This window comes from Ctenopharyngodon idella, chromosome 9 (assembly GCF_019924925.1).
Source record: "Ctenopharyngodon idella isolate HZGC_01 chromosome 9, HZGC01, whole genome shotgun sequence".
Classification (NCBI taxonomy): domain Eukaryota; kingdom Metazoa; phylum Chordata; class Actinopteri; order Cypriniformes; family Xenocyprididae; genus Ctenopharyngodon; species Ctenopharyngodon idella.
Genome location: NC_067228.1, coordinates 3,119,000 through 3,145,070, shown reverse-complemented (window position 1 = coordinate 3,145,070; position 26,071 = coordinate 3,119,000). Strand labels below are relative to the sequence as shown.

The window sequence follows — 26,071 nt, the reverse complement described above, 5'->3', positions numbered from 1 at the left end:
GTGAACAATGTCACTTAACGTTGCATTTACCTCAGGAAAGTTATCCAGTGTTCACAGTTTGTTAGTTAGCTATATATATAAGAAAAAACAAACTATCGGTAGATATCATTCTGCATAATCAGCTATCGGTATCGGCCAAGAAATTTTGTATCTGTGGATCTGTAGTTTTATTCCATAGCGGAAACAAGCTTCCATACATAAGAGACTTCTTTCATAAACAATAACAAATCTTACAGACCCCAAACTTTTGAATGGTAGTGTTCAGGATTTTCAGGATTTGATTAGAAGCCTTTTGCTGCCTTTAAAATCCTCCTTCCAATCTTCGATGTCAGGCGCATCTGTGCATTTCATTGGTTCTCTCTCTTCTACTTGGACCTTGTAAATTGCTGCTTGCAGCAAAAGTGCTCATTTGCAGTGAATGTTACAATTAGATAATAAATTGTAAAGCTCACCTCTCGCTCAGCATCCTCCAGCTTCTTCTTCTTGCTCTCGGGCATGAGGTCATCGAGCCAGCTGAGCTCTCTCTTTGTGAAGAAAAAATCCAGCAGCTTCCTAATAAAGACCAGCGCCAACACCTGCCAAGAGCAAATCACTAATTCAATTATCACATATTACACCAAGTACATTAATCAAAACAGTTAAGAGAGGCAATTACAAACGTTTAGACATGTATGTTTCCATGATCTTAAAAACCTTCTGATTAGTTTTGTGCCTGTGAATGTCTTCACAAAACTAAAACTATACATTTATATTTTTAATGGATTGGGAGGAGATTAAGTAGATATGCCAAAACTTTTGACTGGTAGTGTACATAAACTTGGTTGTCAGAAATCTACTGTACGATGGATGATATTAGTTGCATACACTTGCATACTGTGGTAAATATTAGCAATAATATAATAAGGTTTAGTATGTGAAATATATACCATCATGGGGAAGACGATGGCAGCCCTGGAGGTTTTGATGACCCAGAGGAGAACCAGACAGCTAAGCTGGACGATGGTGAACAGATGAACCTTTCGGAGCGGGACGTGTCTCAGGTAAATGAAGTCTGGCTGGTGTTTAGCCGGCATCCAGAACAATCTCAAACGATCAAAAAACTGAGATGATGAGAAATGTGTATTAGAGCAGCGGTTTTCAACCAGGGGGCCTCAGCAAACTTCCAATAGGGCCTCAAGATGACTTATAAATAAGACAAAACGATTAAAATAAGCTAAAACAACAACAAAAATCAAGCTATTTCTCATTTTAATTCAACAGTTTTTTTTGTCTTTGAAGAACCAGGATTGCTGCTGTCTTGGAAAAACTGGATATATGAAGTAGCCTAACTTTAAAAGTGTGATTTCTAGGCCTTGAAAAGTAATGTAAAATAATAAAAAAAAAAACGTATTCATTTTTTTATAATGAATATATTTATATTTCTAGTTATGTAAAAATATTTTTTAAAATAATAAAAAAAAATCATAAAAACAAACTTTTTTATTTCAGCTAGCTGCCAACATTTCTCATTTTAATGTAGTTTAACTTGAGCTAAAATAACTAAAACTGAAATATAAATTAATAAAAACTATATTTTAAAAAAAAAAAATACTAAAAATGACAAAAACTAAAATCAAAATCATCTGTCTAAAATCAAAATGGAAATATGAACAAAAACTACAATAGTATCTCAATAATACTAAAATAACATTGCTTTGAATATTGTTGTGGAGATTAAAAAGTAAAATTTCATCAAGACAGACTTTTCAAGTTTGAAAAGTTGGAAATGCTTACACCGTGTCCTAACCAGATGCGACGTGATAAGCAATTTGTCTGTCCACACCAGATGTGATGCAACAACAAAATCGACGTCTCGTTTCTATAACATCGCAGAAATAGAAAATAGAATCATTGCTTATCGCTGGTTAGGACAAAACCTCTGATTAATTCACTTCAGAATTAAAATTTCCTGATAATTTACTCACCCCCATGTCATCCAAGACGTTTATGTCTTTCTTCAGTCAAAAAGAAATGAAGGTTTTTGAGGAAAACATTCCAGGATTTTTCTCCATATAGTGGACTTCAGTGGGGTTCAACGGGTTGAAGGTCCAAATGTCAGTTTCAGTGCAGCTTCAAAGAGCTCTACATGATCCCAGACGAGGAATAAGGGTCTTATCTAGAGAAACGATCGGGCATTTTCTAAAATAAAAAAAAATTACATACTTTTTAACCACAAATGCTCGACTTGCACTGCTCTGTGAAGCGCCACGCATTACGTAATCACGTTGGAAAGGTCACGCGTGACGTAGGTGGAAGTACCGATCCAGTGTCTATAAAGCGAACGTGCAAAGACTAAGTCAAATGGCCTTTACAAAAAAAGGTAAAACAACGATGTCGGATGACTTTGAAGTTGGAGGAGAAAATGAGATGGTTTTTCACCCTACCGCGGTACTTCTGCCTATGTCACGTGTGACCTTTGAAACATGATTACATAATGCGTGGCGCATCACAGAGCAGTGCAAGACGAGCATTTGTGGATAAAAGTATGTACATTTTTTTTCTTTTTTTTTTTAGAAAATGATTGTTTCTCTAGATAAGACGCTTATTCCTCGTCTGGGATCATGTAGAGCTCTTTGAAGCTGCACTGAAACTGACATTTGGACCTTCAACCCGTTGAACCCCAGTGAAGTCCACTATATGGAGAAAAAAATCCTCAAAAACTTTAATTTCTTTTCAACTGAAGAAAGAAAGACATAAACATCTTGGATGACATGGGGGTGAGTAAATTATCAGGAAATTTTAATTCTGAAGTGAACTATTCCTTTAACATGGATAAGATGCCTTTTAATCGCTTCACACCTGGTCAGGACACAGTGTTAGATAAACAGACATTGTCTATAGTGTTTTTACCTGTATTCCTCTCAGTGAAGATGCGCCCATGTAAAGGAAAACTCCATACAGCACCGGCATTGGAATGAACTAAGGAGACAAAATTAAACATTTTTTGTTACTATTAGTTTTTGTTAGTGCAGGTTTTGTGCAAAAAACAGTCATAATTTACACAGCTCACACAGAAGTCACTTTCAAAACAAGATTGGTCAGCGCAGCAACCAACTGTTTGTCATTCGCATCTGTGTTTTCGCCCTCATGTGAAACTCCGGATCACGCAGATTCTTATTGGAATGACTGGATTTCACAGAGCAACAGTAAATGAGACCACACCTTTACCCATAAATGTAAATGTTATTGAAAGTATGTTGATGATTGAGCTCCAGACCTTCAGCACTGAGGTCATGAATACGGAGCAGCCCATGAGGAGGAAGATCATGAGACCGGTGACCCGCTGCTCTCTGATCCCGAGGAACTTGGGCTGCTCTCCGGGTGCCGAGCACTCCGACTCCAGCTTCAGACTGTTCACATGAGAGATGGACAGAACCGTCGCCGCCACGAACCACGGCAGCCCCATCAGAGAGCAAACGCCCAGCATCACGCCCACCATGAACAGGTCCAGGTGATAGCCACAGCCTTTCTGTAGGAACAAGATGTTAAACGAAGGGTTAACTCCGTTGCAAAACTCACTAGTTTTGTATGTGTAGATGAAACTAGCAGCACCTTCAGCTTGTGCTCCTTCCTGTTGATGATCACTGCTGTGATCTGCTGGTCCATGAAGATGAGGATGGTGCAGAGGAGGGCGGGAAGGACTGTAATCACACACGTCCACCACGGGTTCGGACCCAGAGGGTTAATGAACCACCCACGGTCATCACGAGTCGGCTGAAAACATGTTGCAAGAATGAATTAAATTGGCAACATCTATTCTTATCAAGGCTATTAATATAACATACTAAACTTTGAACATTGTTTTTTTTTTATGAAGTTATTATATTGAATTATATAATTAGCTGTACATACCACTGTATATTTCATTGTATATTTATTGTTTTTTCCACACATAAACATTATTGTACTTTTACATATTGCATTTTCCTTATTATATTCCACTGTATATGACAACACTTTTGTATATTTCCTAAAATGTTTTATTTCTATAATTTATTCTACTTTTACAGCCCAAATATATCCTTGTGTAAATGAACTTAAGATAGATAGAATGACAGCTTGATAGAACGAATGCTAGAACGAATGATAGAATGAACGATAGAATGATAGAACGATAGGTAGACAGAACGACAGAAGGAACAACAGATAGATAGACAGAACGATAGAACGATAGAACGATAGATAGATAGATAGATAGATAGATAGATAGATAGAGAACAATAGAATGATGGATAGACAGAATGACAAAACGTCAGAACGATAGATAGAATGGTAAAAAAGATAGATAGAGCGATAAAACATTAGATAAATAAATACGATAGAACGATAGATATGATAGAATGATAGAACGAAGACAGAATGATAGAGAGAACAATAGATAGAATGATAGATAGATAGATAGATAGATAGAATATTAGAACGATAGATAGAATGATAGATAGAACGATAGACAGAATGATAGAACAATAGATAGAATGATAGAATGATAGATAGAACAATAGAATATTAGAATGATAGATAGAACGATAGACAGAATGATAGATAGAACGATAGATAGAATGATAGATAGAATGAGAGACAGACAGACAGACATAGATAGATAGATAGATAGAATGACAACTTGATAGAATGAACGCTAGAATGAATGATAGAATGATAAAACGATGGATAGATGGAACGACAGAAGGAACAACAGGTAGATAGATAGATAGATAGATAGATAGATAGATAGATAGATAGAACAAAAGAATGATGGATAGACAGAACGACAGAAGGAACGAAAAATAGATAGATAGATAGATAGATAGATAGATAGACAGATACCTTAAACTCACTGGGGACCTGTAGTTTGGGTGAAGGCACCCCTAAGGCGTAATCCAGCAGAACCATCATAGCAATAGTGATGAACACTGCGAAGTCACTGATGATGGATCTGACCTGGAGGAAACAGGAATGACAAATGTTATTCCCCTCCTTACAGCAGCAGCAGACACTCCACAGTAACACTAGGGGGCGCCAGACTGCAGATAACCCATCAGGCTGCAGCAGCTCTCAGACGAGCGACGACTGCAGTACCTTGGTGGGGAAGTAGCGGCTGGTCTTGAATTCTTTGAGGAACGCTGACATGGCCACTGTAGAGAAGAAGAGAACTACAGACCAGAAGAGAACGTCGGGAACGTACGGACCATGAGGCCCGCAAGCTGACCCGACAAATTCTCCTTTCTTCTCAATGCAGTCCTGAAATGAGAAAGATAAACAATAGGTTTGTTTTTTATTACTTAAAGGAATAGTTCACTCACAACAACATGGTAACAAGTGATTCATTTGTGGATGAGCTGTTCCTTTAAATGCTACGAATTTCCAAAACACAAACACAATCACACAGACATCTGCTCAACATGCTGTTATTGCCACTCTTGCCAGTCTTTTTATCTTTTATGATGATTTAACAGATGTAATCCAGTCTATTACACCTCCAATTTCATTAATCTCCCTTAACAGTCTCTCCATCATGTCACTCAAACGAGACATTTTTATTCCCATAAAACATAACGTGTGAAGCGGAGTAATATCAGTTGTAAACTAGGACAGGTAATCTCAAAAGTCAGGACTGCTTTTCTGACCTGAACTTCCAGAGCTTCCCAGAAGATTTCCGGAGCCGAGATGTTGTTCTGCTCCCAGTACAGAAGGGTGGCATTGCTGGGGTTTGCAGGCTCAATACAGGAACATCTACAAACAGAAGCATCCTTTAACTCGCTTTGCTGTTAAACTGCATTTTTTTCTATAATCTTCTACACAGAATTGGCGTCCATCTCATTCTGTCACTCATTAAGTTGGGTGTTCACCTGTAAGTGGTGAGTTTCTCCAGATTGTTGTTCATATTAATGGGATACGTCTCCCCAAGATGAATGAGCTTCTCCAAGGCCTCGTAGATGAAGATGATGCAGATGAGAGAGGCGAAGGCCTCCTCCGTGAAGCGTGTGATGTAACAGACGAGTGAGCTGGCGTCAGTGGCCACCAGCAGCAGACAGAGGAACGCCGTCCACAGCCCGATACACGTCCTGAGGGACAGGTACGACAGCCCGTATTCCCTGCGAACACAGACACCGTCAGCCTGGACTGAACGCTAACACAGTCTGAAGGCTGCACAGGCCTTATCTACTCTGAGTTACTGGACAGTTTGGAGAGAGACTGCAAGTCTGAAGGGACGCAGGCCTTGCTAAGAGGTTTCTAAGGTATTCCGAGTGGTTGCTAAGCAGATTCTAGGGTGTTCTGGTTGGTTTCTATCTATCTAGAATGATAGACAGACAGATACAATAGATAGATAGAACAAGAGATAAAATTATAGGACAGTAGATAAAACGAGAGATAAAAGGATAGAATGACAGATAGAACAAGAGATAAACGATAGAACAATAGATAGACTGAATGATAGATAAAAGATAGAATGATAGATAGAATGAGAGATAAACGATAGAACGACAGACAGACTGAATGATAGATAAACGATAGAATGATAGATAGAACAAGAGATAAACAATAGATAGATAGAACGAGAAATAAACGATAGAACAATAGATAGACAGAATGATAGATAAATAATAGAATGATAGAACAAGAGATAAACGATAGAATGACAGATAGACAGAATGATAGATAAACAACAGAATGATAGATAGAACAAGAGATAATAGAATGATAGATAGAACGAGAGATAAACGATAGAACAATAGATAGACAGAATGATAAACGATAGAATGATAGAACAAGAGATAAACGATAGAATGATAGACAGATAGAACAAGCGATTAAATGATAGAAGATATAAAAGATAACTATAGAACGAGAGATAAAACGATAGAACGATACATAGATAGAATGATAGATAGAACAAGAAATAAAATCATAGAACGATAGATAGAACGAGAGATAAAATTATAGAACAGTAGATAAAACGAGAGATAGAACGATAGCTAGAATGAGAGAAAAACGATAGAATGATAGACAGAATGAGAAACCATAGAACGATAGATAGAATGAGATAAAATGATAGCTAGAACGAGAGATAAAAACGATAGAACGAGAGATAAATGATAGAACGATAGATAGAATGAGATAAAATGATAGACCGTTAGATAGAACGAGAGATAAACGATAGAACGATAGCTAGAACAAGAGATAAAATGATAGAACAAGAGACAGAACGAGAGATAAACGATAGAACGATAGATAGAACGAGATAAAATGATAGAACAAGAGAGAATGAGAGATAAACGATAGAACGATAGATAGAACATTAGATAGAATGAGAGATAAACGATAGAATGATAGCTAGAACGAGAGATAAAATGATAGAACAAGAGACAGAACGAGAGATAAACGATAGAACGATAGCTAGAATGAGAGATAAAACAATAGAACAAGAGAGAACGAGAGATAAACGATAGAACGATAGATAGAACATTAGATAGAATGAGAGATAAACGATAGAATGATAGCTAGAACGAGAGATAAAATGATAGAAGGACAGACAGAATGAGAAACAGTAGAATGATAGATAAAGAGATAAAACGATAGAACGAGATAAACGACAGAATGTTAGATAGATCGGGAGATAAAACAATAGAATGGAGAAACGACAGAACAAAAGATAGAACAAGACAAAATGATAGAACAATAGATAGAATGACAGATACATAATAAAATGATAGATAAAAGAAAATGATAGAACAATGATTGATAGATAGATAGATAGATAGATAGAACGAGAGATAAAACGATAGAACAAGATAAACTATAGAACGATAGATAGATAGATAGATGGATAGATAGAACAAGAGATAAATGATAGAACAATAGATAGATAGAACAAGAGATAAAACGATAGAACGAGATAAACTATAGAACGATAGAACGATAGATAGATAGATAGATAGATAGAACAAGAGATAGATAGAACAAGAGATAAAACGATAGAACGAGATAAACTATAGAACGATAGATAGATAGATAGAACAAGAGATAAATGATAGAACGATAGAACGAGATAAAACGACAGAACGAGATAAACTATAGAACGAGATAGACAGAATGAGAGATAAAACGATAGAACAATAGCTGGAACAACAGATAAAAGAGAGAACGATAGATAGAACAAGACAAAACAATAGAACAATAGATAGAACAAAGAATAAAATCATAGAACAACTGATAGACAGAACGACAGATACATGATAGAACGATAGAGAAGAGATAAAACGATAGTGTTAGAACAAGAGAGAGAGATAGACAGAATAGAACGAATTTCCATTATCTAAACCAATAAGTATAAATAATTTTCGTTCATTCATTAATGCGGTTTAAGTCAGTGATATAAATCATCAGACATACTTGCAGAATTTGAACAATATTTTCTCAAACACCAGAACGGGTCCGGTGCTGCCCAGGATAGTGAGGGGCTGTCCGGCAAAAAGAGAGTACACGATTCCAGTCATGGAGGCTCCAAACAGAGATTCAATTGCACTCTGAGAAGAGGGGAGAATATGTATAAAAACAACCATGTTTATATGACTACATTAATATACATTAAAATATTACTGACTATGCAACTTAAACCAGCCAATCAGAAGCAGACCACATGTGCGTATTTGAATGATGTTCACGTGTTCTTACTATGCGTCCCTCTGTAGCTTCTCCCAGCAGCCCTCCGAAGGTGATAACGGGGGACATGCAGGCGCAGTACAGGAATAGGAAAGAGGCCAAACACTGCAGGCTGAGCGCATCTGTGAAATCTGACAGGAAGTGCGGAGCCTTCCTCTTCACATCCAGAACAAATCCACCAAAAAACCTGACAAAAAACACCAGACACCCTTCTGAGCTGCGGAAAAGCTGGAAAACTGGCTTAAACGGAATTCAGTGCCACACATTTAGAGCTGTGTCACGTTCCACAGAGAATTACATAAATAAACACTCACCAGGAACCAAAATTATTTTCGTGAAAATTAAACATGCTTTCCTTCTAAATTGTCATTACTATAATGCAAAAAAAAAAAGGATTTTAGTATTACTTAAATTGTAATTTTTACTGTAATGTAATGTACTCAAATGTAAAATATCACAGTAATGGGAATATGGGAGGGTAAATGTGCTTAATTCTCATTAAAATATTGTCACAGTTATTGTGACAGATTATAAAACATCTCAATGCACCTAAAAAATAACTTTTTTCTTTCTTGTTTCTTTTTTATTTTGGAGTACAAAGAATTTGTTGCGAATCACACATCTTCTAACAACATTTGGGACACGGAATGGCTGGAGTTTTTTTTTCTGCATTTTCGACACAAATGAGGAATATTCCTTGCATTATGCCACAGTTTTCTGGCCAGTGCCGTTTCGTGTTTTTACAGTACTGTATTATATTAATGAGAATAATTGGACTTAAAAAGATACTCGGATATAAAATATCAAGATGCGTTACAGTAATGTGAGTTTAACTATTATTTCTTTTCTTTTCTTTTCTTTTCTTTTCCAGTCTAAATAATTTCTTGCAAGTCACACATCTTCTCCCAACATTTTCTTACGCAGAAAAATAATTTTATCTATAGGATGGACAGAGATTTTTTTCTCTCCATGTTTTGACACATATGTGGAATATTCCTCGCAATAAGCCACAGTTTTCTGACCAAATACAGTTTCGTGTTTTTACAGTACTGTATTATATTAATGAGAATAATGGGAATTAAAAAGATCCTCAGATATAAAATATCGAGACGTATTACTGTAATGTAAGTTTAGGGGGTAAACTTGCTTAATTCTCTTATAAAAATAGGCTTAATTTTCAAACTATTATTTCTTTTCTTTTTTTATTTTACAGTCTAAAGAATTTCTTGCAAGTCACACGTCTTCTCCCAACATTTTCCTACGCAGAAAAATATTTTATCTATAGGATGGCTGGAGATGTTTTTTTTCTCCATGTTCCGACACATATGTGGAATATTCCTCGCAGTAAGTCACGGGTTTTTCTGACCAGTGCAGTTTCACAGCAAGACAGAAAGTCTGGCGCATCTTGCATATGAAAAACAGTTGCACTGTCACAGGGACAATTTTTTTAATTTTTTTAATTTATTTATTCAAAAAACCAGTCGCACGGGTATATTTGTAGCAATAGCCAACAATACACTGTATGGGTCAAAATGATTGATTTTTCTTTTATGCCAAAAATCATTAGGATATTAAGTAAAGATCATGTCCCATGAAGATATTTTGTAAATTTCCTACCATAAATATATAAAAAATGTATGTTTGTGAGTGGATATGCATTGCTAAGGACTTCATTTGGACAACTTTGAAGGCGATTTTCTCAATATTTTGATTTTTTTGCACCCTCAGATTCCAGATTTTCAAATAGTTGTATCTCGGCCATATATTGTCCTGTCCTAACAAATACATACATACATAAAAGGAAAGGTTATTTATTCAACTTTCAGATGATGTATAAATCTCAATTTCAAACCTCATGACTGGTTTTGTGGTCCAGGGTCACATTTAGTAAATGCTAAATACAGTTTTCACAATTCACCGCCATTAACTGGTGTGGCACAAAATTAACTACAAATATATAAAAACTGAAATCAATGTAGTACATAAATATAAAGATATAAAGGTAAAACACTGTCTAGTTATCATCTATTTAACATTTTTAATTCAATTTTGTATTAAAAAGTCAATATTTGGCAGTCCAATTCATTTACATTTACGTTTAGCAGACGCTTTTCTCCAAAGCGACTTACAATTGAGAACAATAGAAGCAATCAAATCAACAGTATGTGTCAAATCCCAGTTATTACAGCAAAGTGCACATAGTTTTTCTTTTTTTAAGTAAATAAATAGAGAGACAGAATAGAAATAGAAAAAAAAGTAAGTGCTAATATTAATGGGTCAAGTGCTGACGAAAAAATTCAAGAAAGAGATGTTAAAATCACAGCAGATATTATGTCCAGTGTCACACTGGAAATGTAATATCAAGTCGAGAGCATTCAGTAATGTGCATAGTATTTGTCGTTGCACATTTTAGCAAATATAGCAGGTCATTCAGGTATTCCATGCATACAGACTATGTAAGAAAGTATTCTTTAACCAGAAAGAAATATTAATTAGGGCTGATCAGATATGATCACTGCAGACCATTTGGGAGAAAAGAGCCATCTGAGAACAGAAGGGGATTATTGTTGTGAGAAGAGAGAAAGTCACTCAAAGTTGTGAAAACTGTCACTCAACAGGAAGAGTGTGACCAAATGTCAAACATGGCATCTGTCCAGTTCACTGGAGAGTTGAAAACCTGGTCTTCAGTGGCACGGCTCTCGGTTACATTGTAGTAGAGAATGAAACATTCATCCTAAATGATCTGCGTTATTATGTGCCCTTTAACTGTCATAATGAACACGACGGTGAGCCGCGTGACCTTTTACATCATATTGGTTTCTGAGAGGAACATTTCTCCTTTTAATAGTTCATGAGAGTTAATGGAATTAAGTTGTGTTATGTTTAAGTATTAACTTCGTCTTAGATGTTTCTCTTAAAGAAATCAGAGTATAAATCAACAAAATGTGAATAACAGCTCAGATAATTGATAAGAGTTCAGATTGACATCTCAGACTTTTGATTGCAGACTTTGGTATCTAGGCACAATTGTAAAGGTTAAAAGGTTAGTTCACCCAAAAATGAAAATAATGTCATTTATTACTCACCCTCATGTTCTACACCTGTAAGACCTTTGTTCATCTCGGAACACAAATTAAGATATTTTTGATGAAATCTGATGGCTCGGTGAGGCCTCCATTGACAGCAAGATAATTAACACTTTCAGATGCCCAGAAAGCTACTAAAGACATATTTAAAACAGTTCATGTGACTACAGTGGTTCAACCTTAATATTATAAAGCGATGAGAATACTTTTTGTGCGCCAAAAAAACCCAAAATAATGACTTTTCAACAATATCTAGTGATGGGCGCTTTCAAAACACTGCTTCGAATCTTTTGTTTCAAATCAGTGATTCGGAGCGCCAGAGTCACATGATTTCAGCAGTTTGACACACGATCCGAATCACTGATCCGAAACAAAAGATTCGAAGCTTCATGAAGTGTTTTGAAATCGCCCATCACTAGATATTGTTGAATAAAGTCATTATTTTGTTTTTTTGGCGCACAAAAAGTATTCTCGTCTCTTCATTACATTAAGGTTGAACCACTGTAGTCACATGAACTGTTTTAAATATGTTTTTAGTACCTTTCTGGGCACTGAAAGTGTAAATTAACTTGAGCTTCACTGAGCCATCAGATTTCATCAAAAATATCTTAATTTGATTTCATTCGTTTGAATAAGAAACACTGTCTGTAATTAAACATGCACATGCAACATTCTTCCAGCACTTCAAATGTGTTTTTTTCCACACAAAAGTGTGAAAACTGATGGGCAAATTGAATTTTGCAGACGAGGAACACTGATACATGTCTTTTTTTATGTTGTCTTATGTTTGAATTACTAAATTAATGCTAGGCCTGACTATTTAAGTGACTATATTCTGATTATAAACTAAATATTACACTATTGATGCTGTTAAAGCTGCCTCAGGACAAATGAAGATACAGACACACCAACATGTGACATTTCACCTGAAGTTTTCCAGTTGGCTTATTTTATTGCGGAAGTTCATAAGAACGTTCCGTGCATATGGTCCATTCAGTTCAAGTTTTGTTCTTATCCGATAGTGTCAGTGCAGTGCAAGATTATATTAACATCTCTTCTAAAACCTGGAAAAAAAGATCTAGAAAGCAGGAGATTTCTGCAAACATCTCTATTCCTTCTAAAAGGAGATATTAAAGAGATCTCCTTTACGATTTTTTTTTTCTCCAAGGCTTTCACACAAACTGACATGTGATTGTGATGTGTCTACACACATACACACACTCCAGACTGACCTCCCGGTGCGCTGCAGCTCAGGGCCTCCATGTCCACCATGTTCCTCTGTCTCTGCCAGCTCTCCATTAGGCACTGCAGGGATCTTTCTCTTCTCCTGTTATATCAAACACAGAGACAATAGAGGGATACACCAACACTCTTAGCATAAAACTGTTAGAGGAGATCTGACAGCAAGCAGCAGAAGACTTCACAGAGATATTCCTCAAACATTCTGGGCAGCGTTTCTCAAAAGCATTGTGAGCTTTTACGAGGTTCCACGATCTACTTAGGCTTAAGATGCTTTTGAGAAACGGAAGGTTAGTGTTTGTTCTAAATCTGTAATCATAAGTGTTGAACTACTGCAATTAATTAAGCCTGAAGAGCTTAAAAGGTACAGTAAGCGATTTCTGAGAAATGCTGTTGAAAAGTGAAACACCCAAACAAACAATTCTGTGAATATTTGCAGATATCCCACCTCTCCCGGAAGGTCCAGGAGTCTCCCGCATATTGATAGCAGCTCCCTGACACCCCACAAATTATATACAATATCCCAGAAATCGAGCGAACGAGAGAGAAAGCCTGTTTCCACCTGGAATTAAGATGTGTTTTCACAATATTCCTCATTAAAATAATTCCCGCCCATATGCAAAATAAAAGGACAGGGCCTGGTTGAGTTGAGTTTTTAGTTTTTTGAAACTCGCAGTTATTTCCCAAACACGCTCAAAGCGGTTGACCAGTCACAAAACACTGATCCAGCCGACCAATCAGAGCAATCTGTATCAGTCTCAGATCACAAGTGGTCAGCCATGACACGTTTCCGTTACACCTGGTATTATTACACGTTTCAAAGGCGTCTACTGTGACCACTTGTGTTCGGATTTTGTAGAGACTCTCACTTCTTTTTTCGCAGGGTGGGATGTCTGTATTTGCTAGAGGTTTGTTCTGTGTGTGTGTGCTGAAAAAACCCCCTCATAGTCCTGTACATAGTCCTGACTGTGTAAATAGGAGAAAAAACAAAGTGGATCAGACCAATCAGACTGAGCCCCACAACACTCTTGTACCCAATCAGCAGTAGGGGGCGTGTCTGCTCATGATGGGGGAGGAGAGAGTGAGAAAGCAGGACATTTATAGAAAGAGAGATGGGTGAGATATTACCAAAGAGGAAAAGGTCAGAGGAATGTAATTGGAAAGAAGCTATATGACCCGCATTAATATTGGAAACGCTTTCCAGTGCAGGAGAGACGTTAGAGAGCGGGAAGGCCTGAAAACAGACTTTGTTTCTGCTCGATACGCGAGTAACATTGGTTTTTCTATGTTTCACAAAACCAAGATATGCTGTTGTTGAATCACAGCTGATTCATCCATGCTTGCGCGAGCTGTCTAATGCGGCAGCTGTTAGTCGTTGCCTGTGTTGCATATCGTGTTTGTTATTTTGGGGGCGGAGCCATGAATGTTTCTCAGAAATTGCTTACTGCACCTTTAACATACAGACATTTGCTTTGTAGACAGCTATGAAATTTTGCATACTGAATTGTGATTGGTCTTGTCTTCCTTGCATATCTATCTACACCAACCATCTACAAATCTTTTGTAACATTAAAAATGTCTTCACTGTCACTTTTGATCAATTTAATCCATCCTTGCTGAATAAAAGTATTAATTTCTTTCAAAAAGTTGATCTTTTGAATGGTTGAGCAAAATTTTCTTATGCATTTTGTATTCCATGGTAGAACGCAAGTCATGCTGGTTTGGAACAACATGACATTAAGTAAATATTGACAGAACTATCCCATTAAAACATTTAAAAGCACTAGGGACAAGTAAATCATTTAGATAATCAGGGTTGAGATGAATATGCTCCTCAGATTAATGTCTGTGTGCTCTTCTGTGCTTACATCGCTGAAATGCACTGAAGAAAATGGGTCTATTTTCGCTCTTTTCCGTTTTACAGTGCAAAGCTACAGTTAATCCTCTCTTCAATATTTCTAGATCGTGATTTCTACAATAAATGCTCCGTTTTAATCTTTATAATCAGACGGAGACTCACAGTGAGAAGACAGCCAGCTGTGCTCTTTATAAATCATGTGCATTACATCACATGACTTACTGTACAGACAAATGATTTTACTGAACAGAACAGTTTTTCATTTGATATTAACCACAATAATATCTGTGTCTAACTACACTACCAGCCAAAGGTTTGAAAACACCTAATTATTCATTAACACCTAATTATTCATTATGTTTTACACATTCTAAAATAATATTAAAGGTGATAAAAACTCTAAAATAACACAATGGAAGTATGGGAATGATGTAGTGACATAAAATCTCATATATTTAAAGAGGACTTTTCATGCTTTTTTACATTTCCATCTTTCTTTAGTGTGTAATGTTGCAGTTTGAGCATAAAAAAGGTCTGCAAAGCTCCAAAGCACAAAGTCCCTCCAGCGGGAGTTATTCTCTATATCAGTGTCACTGTTTCTGAACTCCCTGAAACGCCTCCATTGTAGTCTTGAGTTTCTTCCGGGAACGAACACGTCACAATATTCCTTATTTAAATAATTCCCGCCCAAGGCATATGCAAAATAAAGGAGCAGGGGCTTGGTTGAGTTAGTTAGTAGTGTGTTGAAACTGGCGGTTATGGTAAGAGGCGGGACATTTACTGTACCAAACACGCTCGAAGCGCTTGACCAATCACAACACATTGATCCAGCTGACCAATCAGAGCACACTGAGATTTTCTGAAGGAGGGGCTTCATAGAGACAGGAACTAAACAGAGCGTTACTGACAGACTGGGAAGAAAGGAGCTGCAACAATGGAGAATATGGGAAAATTATGTGCTTTTTGAACATTCAAACATGAAAACCTTTTCTAGTAGAGCCCAAAAACAAAATCAAGCCCATGAGGTGCATGATGGGATGCTTTTAAACTAGTAAAGAAGGAATATGTGTGATGACTACTTCATTATGCTTTTCCTTCACCACATACTGCAACTCATCCCTTTCAATGCAATTAAACATTTCATTTTGTACAGAAATTCATATTTATGTGCAATTTGTATTTCTCTACAAATTGTATTTCTTTAGATCAAAAGCCTTTTAAGATTGTGAGCAACATAAATTTAGTCAAGTGTGTCCAGACTTTTGACTAGTACTTAACTTTTTAGTACTTTTTTTCTGTCCTACATCAGCTGTGGTTTATAGTTCCTGTCTGTAGTCCTGTTCCACTGACCTGGGATGGGACGTTCTTTGGCGGCTCTATCCTGATGGAAGGGTCCCATTCTCCTGGTGGCAGAACTGTAACTTGGTCAAGAAATTCATCAATTCCAGCAATCAGATCATTGCGATCTTTAGCTTTATAGGCCACATCATGGAAAACCTGCAAAAGAAGAAAAAGCAGAACATTCTTAGTCAAAAATATGAATAAGATGTGATGAAAGAAGAAATCTGAATTAAAGGAACAGTTTTTACAAAAATCAAAATATTTTCTGTCATATTATTAGCATATTATTCTCTTTCCTTTGTGAAACACAAAATGAGATTCAATGTTAGAGTTTGAAAGAACAACAAAAGTATTGTCAAGCTCCAAAAAGGACAAAAAAGTAAAGTCCACATTCTTTGTATTAAAAAACATTTTGAATGTTCTTCCTAGTAGTATCTCCATTTGTGTTTCACAAAAGAAAAAAAACGAGGATTTGAAATGAAATGAGGGTGAATAAACAATTTTCATTTCAAGATAAACTATTTCTTTAAGACCACATATACAGGAAGCCTGGAAAAAAGTACATATTCACATGTTCATGCTCTTCATTAATGTCTTAAGATGTTGCCTTAGCAACATCAACCAGCAGCTTGGCACGAAGGGTGGTTTTCTGGCTAATTAACAGTCATTTGCATGTTATTAGGGCCGTTCTGTAAGTCTCCTCTGCACCTCAAAGACTAAGTGAGAGAGAATCTGCTGAGCTGTGAAAGACCTCAGGAGTTTCGTATCCTCTCATCTCTGCGAGACACCAGTCTGCATGAAACCCGTTTTATTAAAGTAGTAATAATCCATTTAAGGTAGTGAATTTGCAGGGTGTTCTGGATAAAATGTAAAGCACAGCAACAACAGTAATGTGATAAAAGACATCAACGTTCATGAGTTACATTTATTAATATTAATGGGTACATTTGAATGTTTCCATCATGCATTTTAATGTTGGATAAAATCAGGGCTTTGTTAGTGCCCTAGGCGAGATTTTAAAAAAGCTATTTCAGAATAGTACACAAACATCAGTGTCTGCCATGAAGAGTCGTTAACTTGTGATTTTCACTCATTTTTCCAAAGCACAGTTTAAGTTGCGAATGCTAAAAACTAATACCTTAGGTAACTGTGCTGTTATCAATAATTAATGCATTATGGCTATGTATTAATCACGTCATGATGCAGGCAGTTTTTAAATTAGTCCAACATAACGTTGTCAACTATTCTTTGTTATCGTATTGTATTGTAATCTAAAGTAATAAAAGGATGTTAATTGGCATAAATTCATTTAAAATCACTAAAAAGCTGTCACTGATCTCAGTTCATGGTAGTCTCACAAAGATCTGTTACAATCAACCTCTTATTTACATTGTGTTTACACTTCGTTTGTTATAATGAGAGGATTCGAAGGCATGCAGAACTGAACCAAAACTCTGGCGTTTAAACAGTGAGTGGATTCTGACTAACTTAAACGCCTCTGATTGGCCACTGCGTTCAAGAGATCATCAGACATGTCTGTGATTGGCTACATTGCTCAACGCTGCAAAAACACGTTGTAAACAGAAACCCTTTGACGCTCTTTAGAGAACAAACATAAATACGCAATATCAAACACTTTATGTATATCACATTAGTTTGTTTTCTTTTATCACAATTAAGTAAACAAGTACATTTTAAGTAATTTTACATTGGTTGGTAATTAATTTGTAGGTTTTTCCCTTTCCATCCAAAATAATAATAATAATAATAATAATAATAGTTTGTATACTAGGGTAGGCATGAAAAATACAGTAAGTTCTACACTACCTATCAAGTCAATCCCTGAATATCTAATTAATTTCTAATCATTTTAAATAACCAGCTAATATCCATTAATATCCATTAAGAATATAGAAAAACTTTATATTACTGTAATTGTCTAGATTGGCAATATGTGGGTAAAATATTTTTTACATTTTCTTTTCAACACATGTAATGTTTTAAACACTGTTATTTTTTTAACTCTACATTTGTGCAGTAAAATTAACTTTAAAGAAGATCTACATTTATCATTTTTATGCATGGTGATAACATGGAAAATGTGCCATGCTTTAGTGGAGGATTTCTGTCAACTGCTGGAAAACAAACACTTTTAACATGAAAATGACAAGAAATTACCACTATAACCAGTAGATGGCAGCAGAGGACCACTCATCAGCTCATTTGCCATTTCCAGTCCCTTTTATGGTCCTTCTCACGTGTTTTGCTTTTGGATTTATTATAAAATGAATATTATAACAAATTTTAGCAATTTTATTGCACTGAAGTATGAAGTAGCAAGAGTAGGAAAAGTCTCATGCCATTTAAATGAAACGAATTTCATAAAAATAAATAAATAAGCCCAGATTTCACAGTGGATGGGAAACCGTCTTGACTTGCTCCCACATCATATTATGTAAACTGCATTTATGACAAAGAACTACACAGATGCAGATATCATAACAATCTATCAATAAATGCGCACATGTCGTCCTCTGCTTTTGACGCTGCGCTGCTGCGGATTGAAGAACACGTTGAATAACGCAGACTAAAATACAAGGATGAGCCGAAGCCTGTCAACGGTTTCATATATAGGCTAAAGCCCTCCTAAAATGGGCCTTGTTAAAAGCTGTAAATCTGTACAACGATACAATGCTCTCTTACCTCATCTGTCATCAAGGTTGCAATTGATCTGCCAATCTCGTGATATTGTGGCCCTTTACCCAGAGGCCCCAGCAGGATGAACAGGAACCTGACAGATCAAGCACAAAACAGTAATGTAACTGGTGTTCTTATGCTGAGTTTCACAATCACAGCTTCAATGTTCACCTGGTCGTAATAGGGCACTTCTGCCAGGCCGTTGAGCAGTACGGCAGGAGAGAGGCGGACAAACGCCACTACAGGCCTGTCTAGAAACTCCAGCTCTCCAACCAAGATATTAGAGGCCTCTGCACCTGGAGGGATCTTCTTCATGAAGTGCAGGTCTATCTACACACAAATTATTACGCAGGAGTCAGGTTACTGCATCACTAGGTGAGAAATACACATGCATATTGAGAACAAAGTCTTGCACGGATGTTTTGAACAGGTTTGTCATTCAAGCCTTAGGCTGTTTTTAAATAACTGGACACTCTAAAGTGATTTTAAAAGTTTAATAGTTGAGTTAGAATCATCCTAGGTGTTTTTTGGCGAACTATGGGAAAAGAATAATTTTGATAAGTTAGTACAGATATAACAAAAAATAATTAATTTACTAAAATTAAATTAACTAAAATGAAAATAGAACATATAGATAACTATAAAATATCACTGGTTATGATAGAAATCTTAACCCATTTTTCTACTAGTATGCTGGTTTTGTCAAGCCACCATAATTATGCAACAAATCCATATCCAGAATTCTGAGATTTGATCATCAAATCTTCATATAGAATATTAAAAAGCATGAAAAAAACAATCCTATATGCGCACATACTATATAAAACGCTTTGTAGAATTCTGATTACTGTGGAAATGTGTTCTTAGACTGGTTTAGGGTCAAAGATCAAGATGATGTACAGAGCCAAAGAGATTATGTAGGCTAACATAAAGCAAAAGGCCATGTGTTGTGTAAGATTTCATAATGCGATTCTTTTATTGCAGCATTTCATCATGACCCTTGTGAACCCAGACAGCACTCTCATCTGTTCATGGGATCACAACCATAATACCCACTTAACGCAAGAACCAGAACAGTCTAATGTCAGGTAAAGAGGGTTTCAACCACAATGTGTTTAAACCATAATCCCTTTCACAGAACAGACAGACGGAGGTTCAGAGAAATCGACAGGCCTCTTTGTACTGTCCTGAACTGTGAGACCTTTTATCCACTCTAAAAAAGTTAGTTGTTTTAACAGAAACTTTAAGTTACTTCATCATATAATGATGAAAAAAATTTACCAGGACATTGTGTAATTTTACTATAAAATACAGTCAGATTTGTTTTTTGGGGAAGAAAAAGTAAGAATTACCATAACATTTTTTTAAATAAATGTAATACAAGTTTTTGAAAATCTATACTCTTACAGTAAATTGATGTTAACATTGTTTTGTTTTTTTTTACCAAAAAAAATTATGCATCTACGGTGCCCTGCACATGACATGAAGAAAAAAAAAAAAATAGTAGGCTAAATCGTGCGTGCAATTTACTATTTCGTTCCCTCGATTTATAAATTGTGCACACAATTTACTAATTTGTTCCCTTGATTTGCTAAATCATGCGCACAATTTATAAATCAAGGGAACGAAATAGTAAATCATGTGCACGATTTAGCAAATCAACGGAACGAAAAAGTAAATCGTGCATGCGATTTAGCAAACCGAGGGAACGAAATAGTAAATCGTGCATGTGATTTAGCAAATCGAGGGAATGAAATAGTAAACCGTGCACGATTTACCAAACCGAGGGAACGAAATATTTAAATCGTGTGCACGGTTTAGTAAAATTGAGGGAACAAAATAGTACGTCATGCGTACGATTTAGCAAACCGAGGGAACGAAATAGTAAATCGTGCACACGATTTACTTTTTTTCCTGCATGTCATGTGCGGGGCTCCATATACACATCTAGGGTTGCAAAATTCCAGGATTTTAGCCTATAACGGAACTGAAATGTAGTTGGAAAAGCTTTTTTTTTTTTTGGTCCAATGAAAGAATTGATTACAGTTCTACTCTCAAATAAATCAGTCAAAAATGTCATTTAAAAAAAAATTGTATTAGTTTGCTTGCATGTCTGCTTATGACCAAACAAAATGTTATATTTACGTCTGTATATGATACAGTTTGTATAAATTACCCAAAATTTCCAATTAATTCCCTTTAATCCCTGTAAATTCTCATTAAGTTTCCAACTTGGAATATTTCCAAAATTCCCCATCTTAACTTCCCATGGAAAGTTTCTGGAAATGTTCTGCCCCTTTGCAATCCTAACCACATCTGGTTATATTTTACACTACCATTCAAACGTTTGAGGTCAGAAAGATTTCTGTCTCTTCTGCTCACCAAAGCTGTATTCATTCACCAACAATACAGTAAAAACAGCAATATTTTGAACTATTATTACAATTTAAAATTACTGTTAGTATTTGAATATTTTTTAAAGTGTAATTTATTCCTATGATGCAAAGCTGAATTTTCAGCACCATTACTCCAGTCTTCAGTGTCACATGATCCTTCAGAAATCATTCTAACATGAAACATTTATTATTATTATCATTATTAAAAACAGTTGTGCAGCTTCATATATTTTTGTGGAAACTGATAAATTTTTCAGAATTCTTTAAAGTACAGAAAGTTCAAAAGAACAGTGTTAAATCTTTTGTCTTTACCATCACTTTTGATCAATTTAATGCATCCTTGCTGAATAAAAGTTTTAATTTCTTGGCAGTATATTTTATTGAAATAGTTATATTTCTATAGTTGCTTCTTGCAGTATTTGAGGAATCATTCTGTGTCATTACCTTGCTGAAGTCCACGGCACTGTTTTCACGGCTCACGTCATTCTTGCCCTCTGTGCTCATGGGTTGAGACTGGGGTGAAATCATCTGACCTGCAAACCCATAAGCTACCAATCAATCAATCAATCAACACAATGCCAACGCTAATCAATGTTAATCAACTGATTAATGGAACGCAGCATAAGCATCGGCTGTATTTCCCAATTAAATGTAGCGAAGTTAATGGATTGATAGGAGAGAAAATGATTTTAATGAAGTTCTGTTATGATCTCAGATGTGTTATAACCATCACAATTGAATGAAACATCCACAAAGTGAGACATAATGAGCTGAGAGATGATGTCTAGTACTAATTTCTCATTTTTGCGAGTATGCCAACTACAGCAGCCTTCAAAAATGGATATAAACAAATCACCAAGCATCACTGTATCCAAACTCGATGAACAAATCAATTGCGCTCTACTCTAAAAGCAGCTAAAGCAGGCAAAACATCTCTAGAGCTTTCAGCGCATGAAGAAGCACCAAACCCTTTCGTTAAGAGAGCATGAGCGAGTCCTACATCGCATGAACAGATTTGTGTTTATTAGTCATGCTCGCTGCTGTTTTAATGCAGCTTTGGCTCAGCGCTGCATGAATTAGAGTATTAATGATCCTCTGAGCATTTGTACAGAAAACAGCAGAGGAGAACGAAGGGGTCTGGTGCACTTCATGTGTTAGCGTTAGCGTGTGGGAAGCTGGCAAACTTCCTAAACATAAGCCCTGTATAAAGGTGATGAATATTCAGAATAGCCTTCACCTTCCTCACGGTATAATAATGTAATTTATCTGCAAAAACACTGCTTATCTACTGGTACGGATCGTACAATACTAAATTCACACTTATTGCTTACATTTTAGCATCAGTGTTTGGGTGTGAACCAACTAAACGAAGCAACTTAACTACATTTTTCCAGTAGCATGAAAGTAGCTCAACTCTTGCTGGTCTACAAGCCAAAGCTAATTATGATGTTTTGGACAATTTTCCAAGCTGTTGTTTAGCATTTGTGCAACACAATGAAGAGAAAATTTGTCTAATTGATGCTTTATTTTGTATTTGATCCATCTTGTGAGTTGTGCAGCCATAGAGAATCATGGGAAATGTAGTTTTGTCACCCAAACCTGTCTACCAATAGAATGCAACAATCCTATTCATTTTCCCCATAGGGGAATTGGTTTGAATGATAACAAAAAACATTAAAGACAGACCTAATGTCAGCTACGAGGTTGTTAATCGATGGTATTTGCTTTTGTTGAAGCCATAAGCATGCATTCCAACTTAATTTTTAAATAATAAATAATGTTTAAAAGTGAAATTCCTGGTGAAAAACTATATCAACCATGATTCTGCAAAGAAATCTCCACCAGAAAATCGTAACAAGCGAATCACACCAAAAAACACTTTAGCGCTGCCCACTCCCATGAAGCATTGCAAATGACATAATCAAGTGTGCCACACAAGTCCTAAAAAGTGAAGCCAACACATTTTGATCGCCCCCTGGAGGCTGGCTGCAGTATAGGTCATAAACCCCGCCCTCTCCATGTAATTGAATGGGACACGAGCCAAATTAAAAAATCTAATTTCACTTCAAATAATTTTTTTCCAAAGATGGCTTCTGTCATTTTAGGTAGTTCTTATGACGCAGATGTATGTACAAGTATTTGTTTTTCCAATAAGGTTTAGTTAGCTATTTGATGGTAACATCATGATTGACAGCTGTGCTTGCGGAAGCGGGAGTGTGGGCGGGACCTTGATATCTCGGGATCACTCGGGCTCCGAATGACGTAATCCGCAACAACCATTTCTGGGATAAACATTAAATGTGTTGTTTCTATATACACAATAAACATCTTTAAATCAATAGTTTTATATTTACCTGTCAGGTTTTTTTTTTTATGTCAACTGCACTGCTTCATGGGATTGTAGTTCTTTCCCTCACTAAAGTTAAGTTCACAGTCCTGCACCTTTGTCTTTTTGTCTGATTTTCAAATACTTTTTTCTTTAAATCAAGGTTTGTATTGTTGTGATTCAACTCATAGATGGTTTGGTTTGGTTCATGAATGAACCGAACCACAAAAAGTGGGCAGGTACTAATACGCTCTATTAAACTGGCCAAATGAGTAGAATTTTCTGCTATAGGCTTTTTCATTGTTCTTCATACCAAATGTACTTAAAGGAAATCTTCCCACCAGTGATTATGACTTTTGGTGGTGTTCATGTGTATTTGTCTCATAAATATGATCATTCGGATGTTCCAAAAAACATTTGAATTCATTTTAGTGAGTTGATTCATTCAGACAGATCATTTTAATGGCAAAATGATTCTCCAGGTCATTTAAATCATCACTCAGTTGTGTTCCTGGAACTTTTGTGTGTCATTTATAAGCATATATGTATATTATCATATTAAAGGATTAGTTCACTTCAGAATTAAAATTTCCTGATAATTTACTTACCCCCATGTCATCCAAGATGTTTATGTCTTTCTTTCTTCAGCCAAAAAGGAATTCCATTCCAGGATTTTTCTCCATATAGTGGACTTCACTGGGGTTCAACGGGTTGAAGGTCCAAATGTCAGTTTCAGTGCAGCTTCAAAGAGCTCTACATGATCCCAGATGAGGAATAAGAGTCTTATCTAGAGAAATGATCGGTAATTTTCTAAAAAAAATAATAATTATATACTTTTTAACCACAAATGCTCGTCTTGCACTGCTCTGCGATGCGCCACACATTATGTTATCATGTTGGAAAGGTCACGCGTGACGTAGGCGGAAGTACCACGGTAGAGCGAAAAACTCCATCTCATTTTCTCCTCCAACTTCAAAAGTGTCCGACATCATTGTTTTACCTTTTTTTTGTAAAGGCTGTTTGACTTAGTCTTTGCACATTCCCTTTGTAGACAGCTGGATCGGTACTTTCGCCTATGTCACGCGTGACCTTTCCAATGTGATTACATAATGCGTGGCGCTTCACAGAGCAGTGCAAGATGAGCATTTGTGTTTAAAAAGTATATAATTTGTATTTCTTTTAGAAAATGTCCGATGGTTTCACTAGATAAGACCCTTATTCCTCGTCTGGGATCATGTAGAGCTCTTTGAAGCTGCACTGAAACTGACATTTGGACCTTCAACCTGTTGAACCCCAGTGAAGTCCACTATATGGAGAAAAATCCTGGAACGTTTTCCTCAAAAAGCTTCATTTCTTTTTGACTGAAGAAAGAAAGACATAAACATCTTGGATGACATGGGGGTGAGTAAATTATCAGGAAATTTTAATTCTGAAGTGAACTAATCCTTTAAGATGGATGCCGTCACCCTAACTTACATCCTTATTTTAGCACCAAATAAATACTGCTCTTTTTAAACTCATTTAATCATAATTTAAAAGATCTCACCACTTAATATAGAATAGATACAGTTAACTAATTTTTGTTTAGTAGCTTTTTATTAGTGTAAAACTGTTTGATATCACCTTTAGAAGTAAAGCAACTAAATATATCCAGTCATGGCTATTGAAATGGTTTAGCTTAACAACATTTCCTATTTGTTGTTAATATCTTCTCAGAGGGTCATGCATTCTTACTCAGCATTTTAACTATTTACATTCCGCCACCATTTAAGATGATTTTTATCACGTGCAACCTATTCACTGAGATAACCACCTTTACATGTTATGTTTTAGGAAGCACTACAGCAGAAGGGAAAGTCTCTCAAGTTAAAAGTTGCCTGGATCCAAGCCGTCCTCTCTGTCCGGGCTGAAGGTGGCGGTGGGGTTCTTGTTTGGGTGGGTGGAAGTGGAGGATGATGGAGGAGGGAGAGGTGAGGTGATGGACACACTGGACGAGCAGCACAGAGGCCAACATGGAGAACAAGATGAGACCTGCCCATCATCCCCATCTGAAACAACTGATCGCCACAGAGGAGACTTAAAGAGATGAGATGAAACGCCTGTCAGACACACACACACACACACACACACACACACACACGGGACAACAACACAGACACAGAAACTCTGAGATGGTGGATCTGACATGTGTAAGTTAAACATCCACAGAATGGAGTGACAGATTTCTGATGAAACCAGCAACAACAAACAATCAAACAAAGCAAATCACCAGCGTTACTGAATTACATGCAAGTAAATAGCCTATAAAAGGAAAATAGCCTAAATTATCTTTCCATTTGTGTACAGAATACAAGAGTCACTTTTACAATTATGTCTATTTCTGCATTTTAAGAGATTTTACATACCACTATGAATTGTTTGAACATTG

The 26,071-nt window shown here is 36.3% G+C and overlaps 1 protein-coding gene across 1 annotated transcript in view; it reads right to left on the bottom strand.

Annotated features, from left to right (window-relative positions):
- The window catches only part of slc4a10b (solute carrier family 4 member 10b), a 79,918-nt gene that overhangs the window by 10,998 nt on the left and 42,849 nt on the right, over positions 1 to 26,071 (bottom strand). The window contains 17 exon segments of the mRNA XM_051906082.1: positions 453 to 575; positions 927 to 1,100; positions 2,890 to 2,958; positions 3,257 to 3,508; positions 3,592 to 3,753; positions 4,864 to 4,977; positions 5,116 to 5,277; positions 5,664 to 5,769; positions 5,886 to 6,131; positions 8,431 to 8,564; positions 8,713 to 8,887; positions 13,019 to 13,113; positions 16,234 to 16,380; positions 18,928 to 19,015; positions 19,093 to 19,106; positions 19,108 to 19,251; positions 21,762 to 21,850. Coding sequence (XP_051762042.1) covers positions 453 to 575; positions 927 to 1,100; positions 2,890 to 2,958; positions 3,257 to 3,508; positions 3,592 to 3,753; positions 4,864 to 4,977; positions 5,116 to 5,277; positions 5,664 to 5,769; positions 5,886 to 6,131; positions 8,431 to 8,564; positions 8,713 to 8,887; positions 13,019 to 13,113; positions 16,234 to 16,380; positions 18,928 to 19,015; positions 19,093 to 19,106; positions 19,108 to 19,251; positions 21,762 to 21,850 — 2,294 coding nt within the window.